We start from the raw sequence: 14,535 nt of genomic DNA, 5'->3' as shown, positions 1-14,535 counted from the left end.
TTGCAAAGGCATCCATTGCTATAGCCACACACTCTTCTCCGGGATGAAGGGACCGGAGGGACGCAGGGAGAGAGGATGGACTGAAATACCATAGTGGATTAGGACTGGGACAATGGGAGCCCAGAACAGAAGATGGGAACAGGCAAAGGGAAAATTACCCCCGCTTGGGAACTCTGGCATTATTATCACTTAGACATTCTGAAACTAAAACCCAAGAATAAACTATTACAAGAGTTTTATCTCTTTGCCTTTCCTGAGCGTCCAGAAAATTCTGTTGAGCTTTGATGTGTCAAACTTCTTTGCATTAATGTGAATGTTGACCTCTGACACTCCTGTTTATGAATTTATATCCACAGTTATTGAACTCTCTTCAAAAAACAAATAAAACTCAAAAGGTCTGAAATACTTTTCTAAGATATGTTTAAAGAAAAAAAAAAAAACTCCACAATAAGGTAAGAATTGATTGTAGTCATTTCTTTCCTATTACAAATCATCTCTGGACCCTTTCAACTGGAAATAAGAAAATGCTTTCCAAAGGAATTAGAAATTAAAAGTTTACTACAACATAGGTGTGATCTCAATAGCCTTTGGGAAACAGGTTTTATCTAATAATATAATCAGATAGCTATGAAATAACCAAGATTCAAAACATATAACCATTTACTTGACTACAATCAATATAAAGGTAAATGTTATACTTCGTGCAAAATGCAAGGTAGTTGTTCACCTTGTGCATAGGTGAAAGTCATCCCTGAGAGAAAATGTTCTAGTGCTAGAAATGAAAGAAAGAGATCCAGGAATATTCAGAAGCAAACATGAAAAAAATACGATAATCCTCAGAGGGACCGAAGACTAGCAAAACTAAACCTGAATTTCGGCAGCAGAAGTGAGAGATTGAAATTTTATTGTCTGACCAGAACAGCAACAGTAAGGAACTCGTAAGTTTATCATATTGGATGGCCTGGATAGAAGATTAGGAAGAAGGTTCATATTTCACATACATTACTAACTCATGCGATTTAAGCTGTGGTAACAGAAGCTATCTTGCTGTCTTTAGGCTGAAGCCCCCTTCCCTTAAGTCTGCACCGAGCACACGGGTGCATTAACTTGGCTGGCCACAGGTTTTGTGAGGGCTTTTTCTCACGAAGGTGCTAGGTGGCTCAGCTCAATGGCAGAAAATGGTTGCTGCTAATCAACATGTCCATCCTAACTTGAAACAGAATGCCCAGTTGATCAAATCACTTGGTAGAGAACGACCTATAAAGTTCAGGTCCCCAGTCACTTACATTCCTACCCTGGGTTTATTTCTGTGGTTCAGGTAATTGCCACCTACATCCGGCACAAGCTTCCAGGTCCTACTGCCCTGTGACAAAGGTGAAACATGAGGTGGTGATAAAAAAAAAAAAAAAAAAAAAGGAGAAAGGAGGGACACACAGGCCAGAGGTATATGAGGCCAGGAGAGAGCAAAGCGGGGTTCCTCATTATCAAATAGCAGGACCAGCACCCTGTGAGAGACCACGTATCTTAATTTGGCTCCTGTTCAAACTGATCCTATAACCTAAAGGAAAGTCAAGTAGGTAAGGACTGTTCCTTGGCAGAGCATGGTTATTTCAAAAATCCAGCTGTTCGCACAACCTTTTCAAGAAAGAACACTTCAGGCAGGTGAAGGCAGAATAACGTTATAGCCGAGAACCCAAATTCTGGAGCCAAACTGCTCCAGCTATATAAAAACACAGATGATACTTATTAGCCTCTCAGTGTAGAGCAGCCGCTCTGCCAGAGGTAGATCAAAATGACCAAGAACTCCAATCAAGGGCAGTCTTCAGACCATTTCAGCATACAGGTATAATGAAAACTGATAGGACTTCTCACTGTCTAAACAAACACTATAAGGTGACTGTCGAGGCAAGTCCATTTTGATGCATTTTCTACAGTTGGCCCTGTCAGCAGGTTGTTATTACCATGTTACACAGATGACTGGATTAGTCAGGGTAATTTAACCTGTAGGAAGTGGCAACTCACAGACCTGAGATTTTTACGACCACTCAAACCTGCCCCCATTGCCACCCCAGGTGCTATAGCACCAAGTGAAATACATTTTACAAATGAAGCCACATGGATCTGTGAAACACAAAGCTCAGGAAAGGTAAAGAGAACTACAATCTCATTCAAGAAAGTGAATTTCCCACTTTCACAGCATGAACAGGTACTGGTTTAACTAGACTCCTACTAACTTCCTCTTTAGGACCAGATGAAAAGAAGGAAAGTCATTCTTATAAGATATGTTGCCAGATACACAACCTTTAAAAACTAACAATGTTCACCCTAGACTGCAAAGGCCAGCACCAGTTACTAGAGTTGACACTTTTTTTTTGAAGCTGTGTTTTTGAGGAAACACAATTATCATTTGCTCTAAAATGGGTTATAATAAGATTCAGGTGCTATATTAAACCATATTAGATTAAGAGATTTTTTTTTTTTGGTCAACCTTTTCTTTACACATGTTACGTATATAGAAAGAAATCCAAATCTGTGCTACAGAAATGCTCACATATGTATAAGGACTCTATGAACACGGATGTTCATTGCTGTAATGTTTAATTGGCAGAAATTGAGAAACTACAAGACTGTCTATCAATAGAGGATCATTTAATAAATTATGGACCATTTATATTATGGAATGCTATATAACAGTTAAAAAGAATGAATTGATATATATATATACACACATACATATGTAATGTTACATATATATATATGTATGTAATGACTTGGACAGACCTCCAAAACATATTATGTGGAAAAGGTATATCTCAGAACCATATGTACGACTCCATTTGTGTAGAAAAAAGCTAACATGTGATGATGTACAAAATATAGTATATATCTAAGGGAACAGAAGAAGGCCTGGAGAGAGATATTATAAACCATGGTAACTTCTGAGAAGGGGGTAACATGAAGGAGAAAAATTAAGTCACTTCTTAAACTACTTTCATTTAGCAATTTATTCAACAAATATTTTGGGTTCTTCCTATGTACAGTAAGTCTTTTTCTAGTCATGATGATATGAAGATGAATAAAGAGACAAAAGCTCTGTCCTCACTAACTGGTATTTTATTTCTATATTGTTGAAAAGTTTTATAATTTTATAAAGATGTCATGGGGCACCTGGGTGGCACAGTCTATTTAGTGCCTGACTCTTAGTTTCTGCTCAGGTCATGATCTCAGGGTCATGAGACCGAGCCCCGCGTCGGGCTCCATGCTTAGCTCAGAGTCTGCTTAAGATTCTCTCTCCCTCTGCCCTCCCCCCATGTACTCGCGTGCACGTGCATGTGCTCTCTCTCAAATAAGTAAATCTTAAAAAAAAAAAAAGATGTCATAACCCCTTCTCCAACACTTAGCCAACTGAACAACTTTTGCTGAGCATTTTCACTCAAGACAGCCCATTTCATCTTTGAACAGGTTTAATTTTGATATAACTGGGCTTTTTAAATATTAAACCAAACCTGACTCCTAATAACCACCAACCACTGATCCTAACTTTATCCCCTTGAGGCCATAAAGAGCATATCTAATCCTTTCTTCACTTGACAGCCCTTCAAATATTTTAAGAAAGCAATCATACCCTCTAAATCAGACTAAACACCTCCAGGTCTTCCAACTGTTTTTCATATGACATGGTTTCAAGTCCTTGCACCTTCCTGCCTGCTTCTTTCTAAATGTTCTCTTCTTTGACTAATTTCCTCTAAAAGCTGGATGTCAAGCCGTGATCGCAGTGCTACAAGTGTCACCTAGTCAAAAAAAAAAAAGGCAAAGAAAGACGATCACCTGCCTCTTTTTTAACAACCTTAATCTTATTCCCCACCACACCAATGAATCCTCTCCCCACACAAGAGGTTTCATTTGAAAAATAATGAAATATAGAAAACAGTGCAAGAAAACCATAGCCACAGAAAGCTTGCAAGAAGATACAAAGCATTTAGCACTCTAGGATTTTCCTAAACATTAGTTTATTAATGACTTCCATTAACGTGTTCTCATAAAACCACAAAACCATTTCAAGCAGCTACGGAACCAGGAAACCATGTTCTGCAGTGTGCATCCAATGAAAGCAAGGATGCCCCTTTCACCACGGTATCCCCAGTGCCTAGAAATCATGTTGAAGATGTAGCAGTTGCTCAATACCTAGTCATTAGATGTTGGCTTATGCCTGAGTGAAACAAGCCTCCAACTACTCAACTTTACGTCTGCCCCTGCGGGAGGCGAACAATTAAGTGATATGCAAGTAACTCATAAAAATAGGCCTTGGATTAGCATAGTGCCGTAAAGTCTTTGGGACTCTTACATATTCGTTCATTGGGGCCTAACAATCACTCTGTGATGTATAAACAAATGATCACTGTTCCCCTTCTGCCAGGCAAGGAGACAAGAGGCGGACAGTCAGGAAGTGAAAAGTCCGATGGTCACGTGGCTGGAGCGGCCATGCAGCACAGCAGCCCTTTAACTCCTTCCAAGGTACTCTCTGCCGCACCTCCTCCTTTCTCCACTCCTTAAGTAATAAGAGTGTTTTTGAAAAGCTGTGAATAAAGCCACACTGTGTATTTTCAACATCGTAGGGGAGCTCCTTATTTAAAGCAGGGTTTCTCAATAGCAGCAACACTGATATTTTAGACCAGGTACTGTGGGCACACTGTAAGATATTTAGCTTCATTCCTGGCTTCTAGACACTGGACCTCAGTAGAGTCCCTCCAGTGTGACAACCAAAAATGTCTCCCAACATTGCCAAATGTTCCCAGGGAGGGGAAGGGAGAAAATCTCCATCGATTTAAAAATCAGTGACTTAAAGGAATCCTATAAGTAGTAAATCCATCCAATGGCAGTAGTAATCATTTAAGAAAGCATGAAAATATTTTAGGAACATGATTTTTTCCATATACAAACAATATTGCCATTGGCTCTTGAAAACATATACATATGAGTTTTTGTAAGGTCTGAAGGTTCAGAATAGACTACTAAAAGCACACTTCACCTCTGTAAGCTCCCAAGACACCAGGACACTTGTCTGCTTACCACAAATGAGCAAAACCGATCATCTCTCGTTTCTCCCCCTTGCCATCCATTCCAGGTGATGCCTCCAAAATCTTCATCCCCTTTTGCCTCTGCCACCTTAACACTAGTTCCTTAAAGCCCTTTCCTGGGTACCAATCCCTTTAGATTCACTCTCAATCCCTGAGCTGCTTTCAGTATCTAACAAACAATCAAAGAAAGAAAAATAACCAACCACTGTGAGAATAAAGGGCACTGGCAGAGCTTGTCTCTTAGAGCCGCGCAATCCTTTTGAGTCAGGGTTACAATCCAGGTTGAATCCGCACAAACAGACTCACAGCACTTCAGCCTTTTCCTTTGAAGGGAAAGGAGCCTCTGTCCAGATATGAGTTTTCTGGAGGTGTTGAAAGATATTGTGAGAGGGGAGAAGAGATATACAGTAATGTATCCTAACAACGTCTTCACATGCACACGTAATCAATAGCCTATATAGTTGAGGGCTGAAGGGTCCACAACATGAAACATTACACAACCAGATTCTACCCAACAGGGTGGAGATTTAAGGAATTAGAAAGGAAATTCTGGAGGCTCTTAGTTAAAAAATTAAATATTTCACTCCAGTTTTGTACAGTGGTTAAGCCATTCATTGCTAAGGAGGATGAATGTTCATTATTTGTATTTTAAAAGATCCTACCTTAGCATAAAGGTCATTCCAACCAATGGGAGGTCCAACATAATTAAAAAGAAGTATCTAAATTATCCTTTTTTTTTTAAGATTTTATTTATTTATTTGACAGAGAGAGACACAGTGAGAGGGAACATAAGCAGGGGGAGTGGGAGAGGGAGAAGCAGGCTTCCCACGGAGCAGGGAGCCCGATGCCGGGCTCGATCCCAGGACCCTGGGATCATGACCTGAGCCGAAGGCAGACGCTTAACCACTGAGCCACCCAGGCACCCCGTGTCTAAATTATTCTTAAGGAATCACTTTCCTTTTGTCAGAGTAAGTACCGCAAGGCTTTAGGGATTTTTATTAAACTCCCCCAAGAATAGTACGCACAGTTTGCCTTAAAAAACCTGAACCATAGCAGTAACTTCCTTTTTCTATGCACATGTGTTATGTGGCCCTAAGGGAATACTGTGCTTCTTTCCCAAATGGACTTGCTTATCCACAACTCAAAAGCTCCTCAACCTTTCAACAGATGGAACAGCCAGGTAGACTTAAGGGGGGTGGGGGGGGGGAAGGGAGAAAGGTGTGTCCCTTCTCTGATCCATTAAATGAAACTATGATCTTTAAGTATTTATTATATAGCAAGCTCTCAACTCCATCCTCTAAGTAATTTTATCCAACCTTATTTGTTTAGTTCTTTAAGTTCTCCTAGGTTTAAACAAGAGTTTTTTGTTTTGTTTTTAAGTTAGGAGAATTAATCAGTTCTCAGTGATAGCTGATTTTCCAGAAGCTACATTTCCAACTCACAAACATGAATAATGAATTTTTGGAATGTGTCTGTCTGAAAAGCATGCTGTATTTTTAATGAAATTTAATTTGGGGGATCCTATAACTTTGGAGCAGTCATCTGTAAATCAGCTTTGTTAAAACAAACAGAAACCATTGTCAACTTAGTTTCAAACAACAGGAAAGTAAAGCATATTATTTTACTTAAAATGTCAGGAGATGGGGACATAACTCAGCCCGAAGCTGTTGAGAAGTCACTGGCATCAAGCCTAATGCTGATTAAAAAACAAACAAATAAAAACTGGTTATCCCCCTTAAACCTAACTAGAATAATACTGAAAAACCTACCAAGTATATACTCAGTCTTGGATGCAAGAGTGTGATTTAGCATTTTAACTTCTATGAAGCACTATGACCTATGTAGCAACACTGCTGAACGAATGAACTGAAATTTTAAAATTCAGTCTATTCTCTATTATTTGTGCTAATGAAGAGTAAATGGTATACAAAATCAAATCCATAATTAATCCAAAATAATTGGCATCCTCCCCAATAGTTTCATTAGTTATGAGAGGAGGAAGCACTGAAATTAAATTTCTCTTCTTATTGCTTCTTCCCACTCTTTGGTAAAGGTGCTAAAGGTCATTGAAAAGACCAAAAGGTTGGCAGCAGGAGGGGAAGGAAAAACAAAGCAAGCAACTACAGGGTCTGAAAACTGGATAAACAGCCTCTGATTAATAGAGTGAAAAAATGCAAAGCTATTTGGGAGAGTTAAAAGGCAGATATTATAAAAATCATGGGACTCAGTTTTAAATATGTTCCTCTTTATGAGATTTTGATGTCTGGTTGACTTCACAGTTCTCTATAATGAGTAATGTGGAAAAGATGACAGAATTTAGCCATTCTAAACTCAAGAATACAGTACAGAACTGTTAATTAACAAACACAGAGCACTAATCACAAATAAAATTCCATGCTATTAAATAATATATAAGTACTTCAAATGTGTCCAAGAATTACTATGTGATGTGGAAAATGGTTTATTATACTGGATTCCTTGTATGGCAGTAGCACTAGGATGAGAAAGAGGGATAGATACCCCCCTATGTCAACCAATGGAAGAGTTCCGTCAGGAAACCTCTTTAATAACAGTTTGCTATTGGTCTCAGATATTTATGTAATGACTCTACATAACTCTATTTTAATGTTTAAAATTCTCATCTTTCTTCTTACAGAAGTGTCAGTAAACCATATACCTGGACTGTTTATTTTCCTCATATCAGGTAACACAAACCTACAAAGATTCTAAAACTTGCCCTTATAATTCTAATGAGTCAGAATGGAAAGTATCAAATATACCACCTGCCTGAAAACTCAGCTTTCCCTGGAAAGGAACTCAGCCCTGAGAGCATTTTGTAGATTATGATTAATGATTAACTAAATGTGCTTCTACTTTTCTGATCTCTAGCTGCCGGTACTAAATAAAATGCACCACCACCAAAGAACATAAATAATATAATTAAATATGTATTGGAGCTTTAAAAAAAATGTTTCTTAATAATTAAAAGACAACACTTGTGAAGCACAGGGAAATGAAATTCCAGAAAGTTTTTCACAAACTTAAGGCACACCCTGTGTGGGCTATGGAAAGCTTTTCAAGAAGCAACTGTCAATCCTATCACCCAGGATAGCAGAACAGGATAAGCCAATGAAAAGGTTCCTATGAAAGATTTAGAAATGGTTTGACATTACAAGCCTGCCAAAAAACCTGGATACAGAGCCAGTAATTTACCTTCAACAGGGTAAGAAATGGGAAACCAGATTCATTTATAAGGAGGTTTAGCATTGGACTAATATGTTGACATTTCCTGGATCTGTTCCACGAATGGATGAGAAAATTTTGGATAGGTTGCTGTTTTCTCCAATACTCAGTAATTAATAAGTTTATTATCAATTGAATTTTATGTGATAAACTCTTCAGAGCAAGAACCACACAGATTTATGCAGTCTGTAAACTCCGTATAAATTAAGCACACTTTGAAAGTTATAACGGTGCTAACAGAGTGAAAAGGTCATGAAAACACAGGACTGAACCAGGTCAAGTAAGGCTACCACCATTTTGAAATTCTGAAGACTGCACTGTCATGCTTTTTGGTGTGCCTGAATGATTACACCTCTGTCAAGTCAGTCTATGACTTGAAAATGAATTTGTGTCAATTGGAGTTTACCTTAGAATTTTAACCAGGCCTTCTGTTCCATGTACAGAGAATGAACTATGTCTTTTGTTACCACAAATAATTAAAACTATTTTAGGAAAAGACACCTTTTTACCTGAGACTCTTTAATAAGTGAAATCAACAATTCTCACCAACAACTCTATGAGGGACAATCCCTTCTATACAAACTGCAAGTGTCTTGGGGGGGGCGGATGGGTAAATGTCATTTGACTGACTACATGTCCAGAAATTACCTTTCACCTGAGATACTGCAGCTTCCAACAGAGGCCTTTTTGAGCTAGCTCCCTGCTCTCTTAACAGGCAGGGCTATTAGGAATCCACACAAAACCTAGGTATCCTTCTAGAAGCCTGGAACCAAGGAAGATTTCTATTTCACTTCACCCATCCTGCTTTCTGTTTGCTTGTTTATTTTTTGTTTTCATGCCTGTGCTTATAAATGTATAAGATAAGAAAACAAATCAAAAGAGGTAAAGAACTGATTAGACTGCCTCCTTAACCCAAACCAGGCAGAAAGAGAACGAATCGATATTTAGTACTTTGGACATAGTGGCCCTAAGAAGGTAAACAATAGCAATAAAACAGAAAAGAATCCTACTCATCTTTATTTTTATCATCACCATTATTATTATTTGGCTCTGCTTGATTATTGCTTTTCTTTGGGGGTTTTCCAGATAGACAGCCCAATCTGAGAACTAAATGTAATTGCTCTGTGCCCCACCAGAGCCCAACTATAATCCAGCAGCCAAGTCAAGAAAATGAAGATTCAACATTATTTTTGCAACCTCTGCTTCCAAGATTTTATCTCATACATAGATTAAGTTAAAGTACTCTTTCAAGGGCCAATGCGAATTTTTAAACTAATTATTTTTAATAGCTTATCAAGAATGATGTTATTTTCTTTTTTGTGTGTACATGCAACTCTTTTTTTAAGAAGAGTTGAAGAGAAAAAAACTTTTTTTTTTTTACATGCAACTCTTTGCTTAAGAATTAAGGCTGTTTATTTTCATTACACTCATCACACATACTTCCCACGGATATCAGTGGGAGATGTATATGTGAAATATAGTTGAAGCTAGAATATACTGTTTGGTACATAGCCTTGGCATTTACGTCAATCTAATCAATGGGCTAAATTGTCACAAAATTGACAGACAAACGCTATTCTTCAGGCAATCATTTTTCAAGTCTGTTAACTTGCTAAGCTGGGATTCACTATGATATTTATAGCTTATGTCTCCTCCATCCAAGTAAGCATTGTCTTTGTATTTTCAAAAGTAAGCTCTGGCTTGAGCTTGCTACCTCCTTCCAGGTAACGTCAGGATCTTCGACCTCCTTCCACCTGCGGGTGTGTTATAACCCGGGAGCGCACACCCCGAATCCTCCCTCTCCCCCTCCGAAGGCCCACAGGGCAGCCTCGAGAGAACCTAACCCACACATGAAAACTTTCTGGCCGCTAACTCTACTGCTCTCGCCTGCGATCGAAAGCGACCGGGCACCGGGAAGGGTACTGGCTTTTGTTCCAGCGTTGCCCAGCTGGCGAGGTAACGCCACCGCAGTCCTCCACCCCGAAAGCTCGGGAGAAATTGCGTGGTGCTGAGATTTTGGAGCCTCACGGAAAAAAAAAAAAAAAAGCCTATTTTTACGCAGTTCGTGCGTGTGGGGTGTACAAACACATGAAAAGAGGGGGTGGAGCAGGTAGGCATGAAATTGTCAGCGCCTTTCAAAATCTACTTCAGTCTTAGGTTCACAAAGTGAGTCTCCCCGTATGTGGAAGGGCGCGAGGGGGGCGGGGAGAGGGAGACCACGCGGACTGGGAGAGAAATAGGTAGGAGAAGGGTACGCGAGATACAGTCGAGATGCAGGTCCGGCCCCGCCTCCGGCTACAATCAGAAAAGCTACAGTGTGCCAGTGGCTTTCGGCTTCCTGTTTGTAAAGCCAGAACCTCCCTCCCTGACTCCGGTGACAGACGTTCTTCCTCTAAACAGAGTCCGCCTCTTCTTCGCGCTCGGGGCAGGACCGGGGGTTAGGGAGTGTGGGGCGCGCGGGGCGCGGGCGGCCCCGGCGGAGGAGGCAGAGCCGCGGGGCGCAGCGCCCCTCCCAGCCGGGCGGCCTCGGGGGCAGAGCCCGGCCGCCAGGCGGACAAAGCGCCTCCCGCTCCCTCCCCCCACGGCCGCGCACCGAGAGGGAGGGGAAAGGCGGGCTAGAAGGATGTAGGAGGAGGAAGAGGAGGGGGAGGAGGGAAGGTGCAGCCGGCGGGACTGGGCAGGATCGCGCCGAGGAGGGTGGGGAGGGGGAGGGGGAGGGGCTGGGCGGCCTCGGAGAACGGGGAGGAGGGAAGGATTCTTGAAGCCCAAGATAAACAAATTGTTCCTCTTCACGTGCGGGGTGGGGGTAGGTGGAGAGGGTGGGGAGCGAGCGCTGCGGCCTCTCCTCTTCCCCACCCCCTAGCCGGCTCTTTGTCACGGAGCGCCGGCCAGAGTGCGGGCGAAAGCCCGCGGCCGCACCGGCACCACCCCCGGCGCCGAGGACTCCCAGACCCGGGATGTGCGCGATGTATAAACCGCATACTGAGGGGGCCGCCCGCGCCGGGCCCTGCGCGGCCGATCGAGGGGCGGTCGGCAAAGGAAACGGGAGACCGCGCGCGGCCGGGCCGCGCTCCTGGATTCCCACAGCCCGGCCCACCCCGCACACACGCGCAGCACTAAGCCAGGCGGCGCGGTGGGGGAGGGGGTTGAAGACACCTTTCCCAAGCTTCCGGCTTCCCCCCCCACCCCAGAAAGGAAAGCAAAAGAACCGGAGAGAGAAGATAAGAGAAAGGATTCTACCCTCAGGGTTAGGGGGTGGGAACTGCCCCTTCCTCCCCGAGAAGTTAAGCCATTGGCTGCTCATCTACCTCGAACCCACCCACCCTGCCATTTAAGCCTCTTTCACCTCCCAGCTACCTTCCACTCCTCCGGGCTTATTAGACCAGCCTGGAAAGTTGGCGGGGAGCGGGGTGGAGGCTGAAGCCGGCTCGGTGCAAGCAAGTTTAATAGGAGGAGGAGAAAGAATTCCCAGCGGAGTTGCGTGGTCGGGACTCTGGCTGCAGGCCGGGGGCGTAGCTCTCCCCTGCTAACACCCGCCAGGCCGCTCCCCCCTGGACCCTCCCGGCCGCTTCACCTGCCGGGCCAGCCTCGGGGCTCGAGCGGCGAGAGAGCGCATTCGCGCGCGCTCCCGCAAACGCGCGCGCGCAGCCACCCTCGCTCGCTTCTCACCCACTTCAAAGTTCATTCACAAAACTCTCAGACTTTCTCAGTCCAAAGGAGGTGAGCTAGGGAGAGGAGGCGAGAGCCTCTCCCTTCCTCCCCCCCCCCCCCAGGGGTTGAGGGCCTGGTGCCCGCCCAGAATCTGCGACAGCATCAATTTCTCCCTGCACCCGGCGGATGTGCTGAGAGGGGTGGGCGAAGGGGGACGGGTCTGGGAAGGCGAAGCGGCACGGCAAGGGGTGGGGTGGGGAGTCGTGAAGAGGAGGAGCGAGGTTTCAACTCTGGGTTCACTCTCTTTCAAATCCCTATCTAAGAAAGGGAGAGGGGGGGAAAACTTTTCCAGTGCCTCACTCCGACGCTCCTCCAGGCTCCCTCCGCCCCTCGCAGTCGTGACTGGCTTCTCCCCTCTCGCCCCCTCTTCCCCAAATCTGACAACCCTGACAGATTAACAGGTAGCGACGACGGCAGCTTTTCCTCCAGAAAAGTTGATGTTAACCCTTCGGCTTCAGCCCATCTCGCCACCGTACAAATCAGACACCCGTTCCCCCCATATAAGAAGCTCCACGCCCCCCCCCCACGCGCGCGCCCCACGCCTGCTGCCAGTGCGCCCTCACCATGATCAGCGTGTGGTTCCTCTGCTCCGCCGAGGCAGCCTCCGCATCTTGCTGGGGTTTGCTCTGGTGCTGCTGCTTGCCCGTGCCGGCGCCCGATTTCTTGGCCCTCTGCTCCAGGGTCCGCTGGTAGAGGCTCACGGTGTCCCGGCGCTCCAGCTCCAGCTGCTCCACCTGAGCCTGCTGATACCTGTTCTCGCAGTTGACGTGGTGCCGCCGGCAGCCCTCGATGCGCTGGCGGAGCCGCTCCACCACGGTGCTGTGCTTGGGGACCGCCGCCGAGCCGCCGCCGGGGCCCCCGGAGCCGCCGCCGCCGCAGCCGGCAGCGGGGTGATTGCTACTCGGAGCAGCGGGAGTACTATTGGGAGTATTATTCACACCGATCCCGGCCCCGCCGAGGCTGCTGTTCAGGCTACTGTTGATGCAAATACTACTGCCATTCGCGGCAGCAGCGGGGGCTGCGAAATCCCCCATCCTGCTCCCCGGGCACACTATTTTGGAAGAACTTTTTTTTATCCACCCCCCTATCAGCCTCCTCCTTGGGTCCAAGAATTAAAATAGTTTAAGTGGAACGCGGGGGAGACGCAAGCACATGGATGGAAACAGCGATCCCGACGGGGCGAAAAAAAGGGGGAGAGATTTTGGGGTGGGTTTTTTTTGTTTCCTTTTTTTAAACTGTAAAGCTCGAGGGGAAAAAAGGGGGGTGTTATCAGAATACCATCAGACACCTATCAACAAAAAGAATCACAACAAACTGAACCAGCAGCAAATCGGGTTGCAACTCAAGGGGAGATCCGCTCCTCTCCTGCCTTCTTTTTATAATCCATTATTTTCTAATAAATTCCAGGAGATTTCCGGTGGTTGGCAAGCATTTTCTCCCTACGTACCGAAAAATACACCCCATGTACACACACAAGCATATGCCTCCAGTGCGGACACGCGCGACACACACTCACTCCACACCGCATCGGAAAACGGCAAGCTTGCTTATTGCATTTTCCTTCCACAAAAAAGTTTTGGTGTTTATGCCGCCCCGTGTTCTCAAAGTACTTTGGCTGCTCAGTTGCATTTCACAGGAACCTAGATATCGAATCCTCGGGCTGGGGGAAGTAAACACATGGACAGTCCGAGGCGACTGCAAAAGTAGATCGGTGAAGTCCTTTGCAAAACGCCGCGCGGAGAGCAGCCCCTAACGCTCGGCTGGGCTGCCGCTGCCGCCGCTGCTCCTGCCACCATCACAATGATCAACTGCTCGCCGCCGCCGCCGCCGCCGCCGCCGCCGCCGCCGCCGCCACCGCCGCCGCCTCCTCCTCCTCCTCTCGCTCCTCCACCTCCTCCTCCTCCTCCATGCCAGCGGAGTGATATCAGGACGCGCGAGCTCAGTAAACACGGCAGCGGCGGCGGCTGGAGGCCGTGAGACAAGCCGAGGGACACGGCGCAAAACCCGGCCCGGACTCTCACCCGGCAGGAGCGGGCGCGCACGCACCGGCACCCGGCTCCCGCCTCCCTCGCCTCGCCCTCCCCGCCCCTCCACGCCCCCAACCTCACTACTACCCTGACTGGATGCCGAGCTGCCAGAAAAGAGAAAAAGAAAAGATTCTGGGGGATCTCGGGAATGAATCAACTTTTGACCTGTGTGTGTGTGTGTGTGTGTGTGTGTGTGTGTGTCTGTGCGTGTGTGTGTCTGTGTGTGTGTGTGTCAGTGTGTGCGCGCGAGCGTGTGTGTGAGCGCGCGCGCGCGCGAAGATGGCCGCGTGAACGCGCCTGGCTGGATTTCCTTATTCCAAGCGAGGTATCATGCAAGCCCAAGTTCTTGTTATACATTTATGCATTATATTGCAGAACTGTGCATGACCAGGCAGAAACATTGAAGCTTCACAGCAGTTGTCTGTCATCCTGACCCATGTGGAAAGAAAAAGACAAATGAGTGACTCGTTTTTAAA

General features: G+C 45.3%; 1 protein-coding gene across 2 annotated transcripts in view; it reads right to left on the bottom strand.

The window, feature by feature from the left end:
- Nucleotides 1-13,914, bottom strand: part of MAML3 (mastermind like transcriptional coactivator 3) — a 398,403-nt gene extending 384,489 nt beyond the window's left edge. For both annotated transcript variants that reach the window (XM_028102224.2, XM_028102225.2), the window contains exon 1: nucleotides 12,596-13,914. In XM_028102224.2, coding sequence (XP_027958025.1) covers nucleotides 12,596-13,066 — 471 coding nt within the window. In that variant the 5' untranslated portion in view covers nucleotides 13,067-13,914. The remainder of the gene's footprint in view (nucleotides 1-12,595) is intronic.
- Between the last annotated feature and the right edge of the window lie 621 nt (nucleotides 13,915-14,535).

This window comes from Eumetopias jubatus, unplaced genomic scaffold, assembly GCF_037043125.1.
Source record: "Eumetopias jubatus isolate StellerSeaLion01/CBP00866 unplaced genomic scaffold, mEumJub1_p1.0 scaffold_2, whole genome shotgun sequence".
In the NCBI taxonomy this organism is placed as follows: Eukaryota; Metazoa; Chordata; class Mammalia; order Carnivora; family Otariidae; genus Eumetopias; species Eumetopias jubatus.
This window is presented reverse-complemented; position numbering and strand designations above follow the sequence as displayed.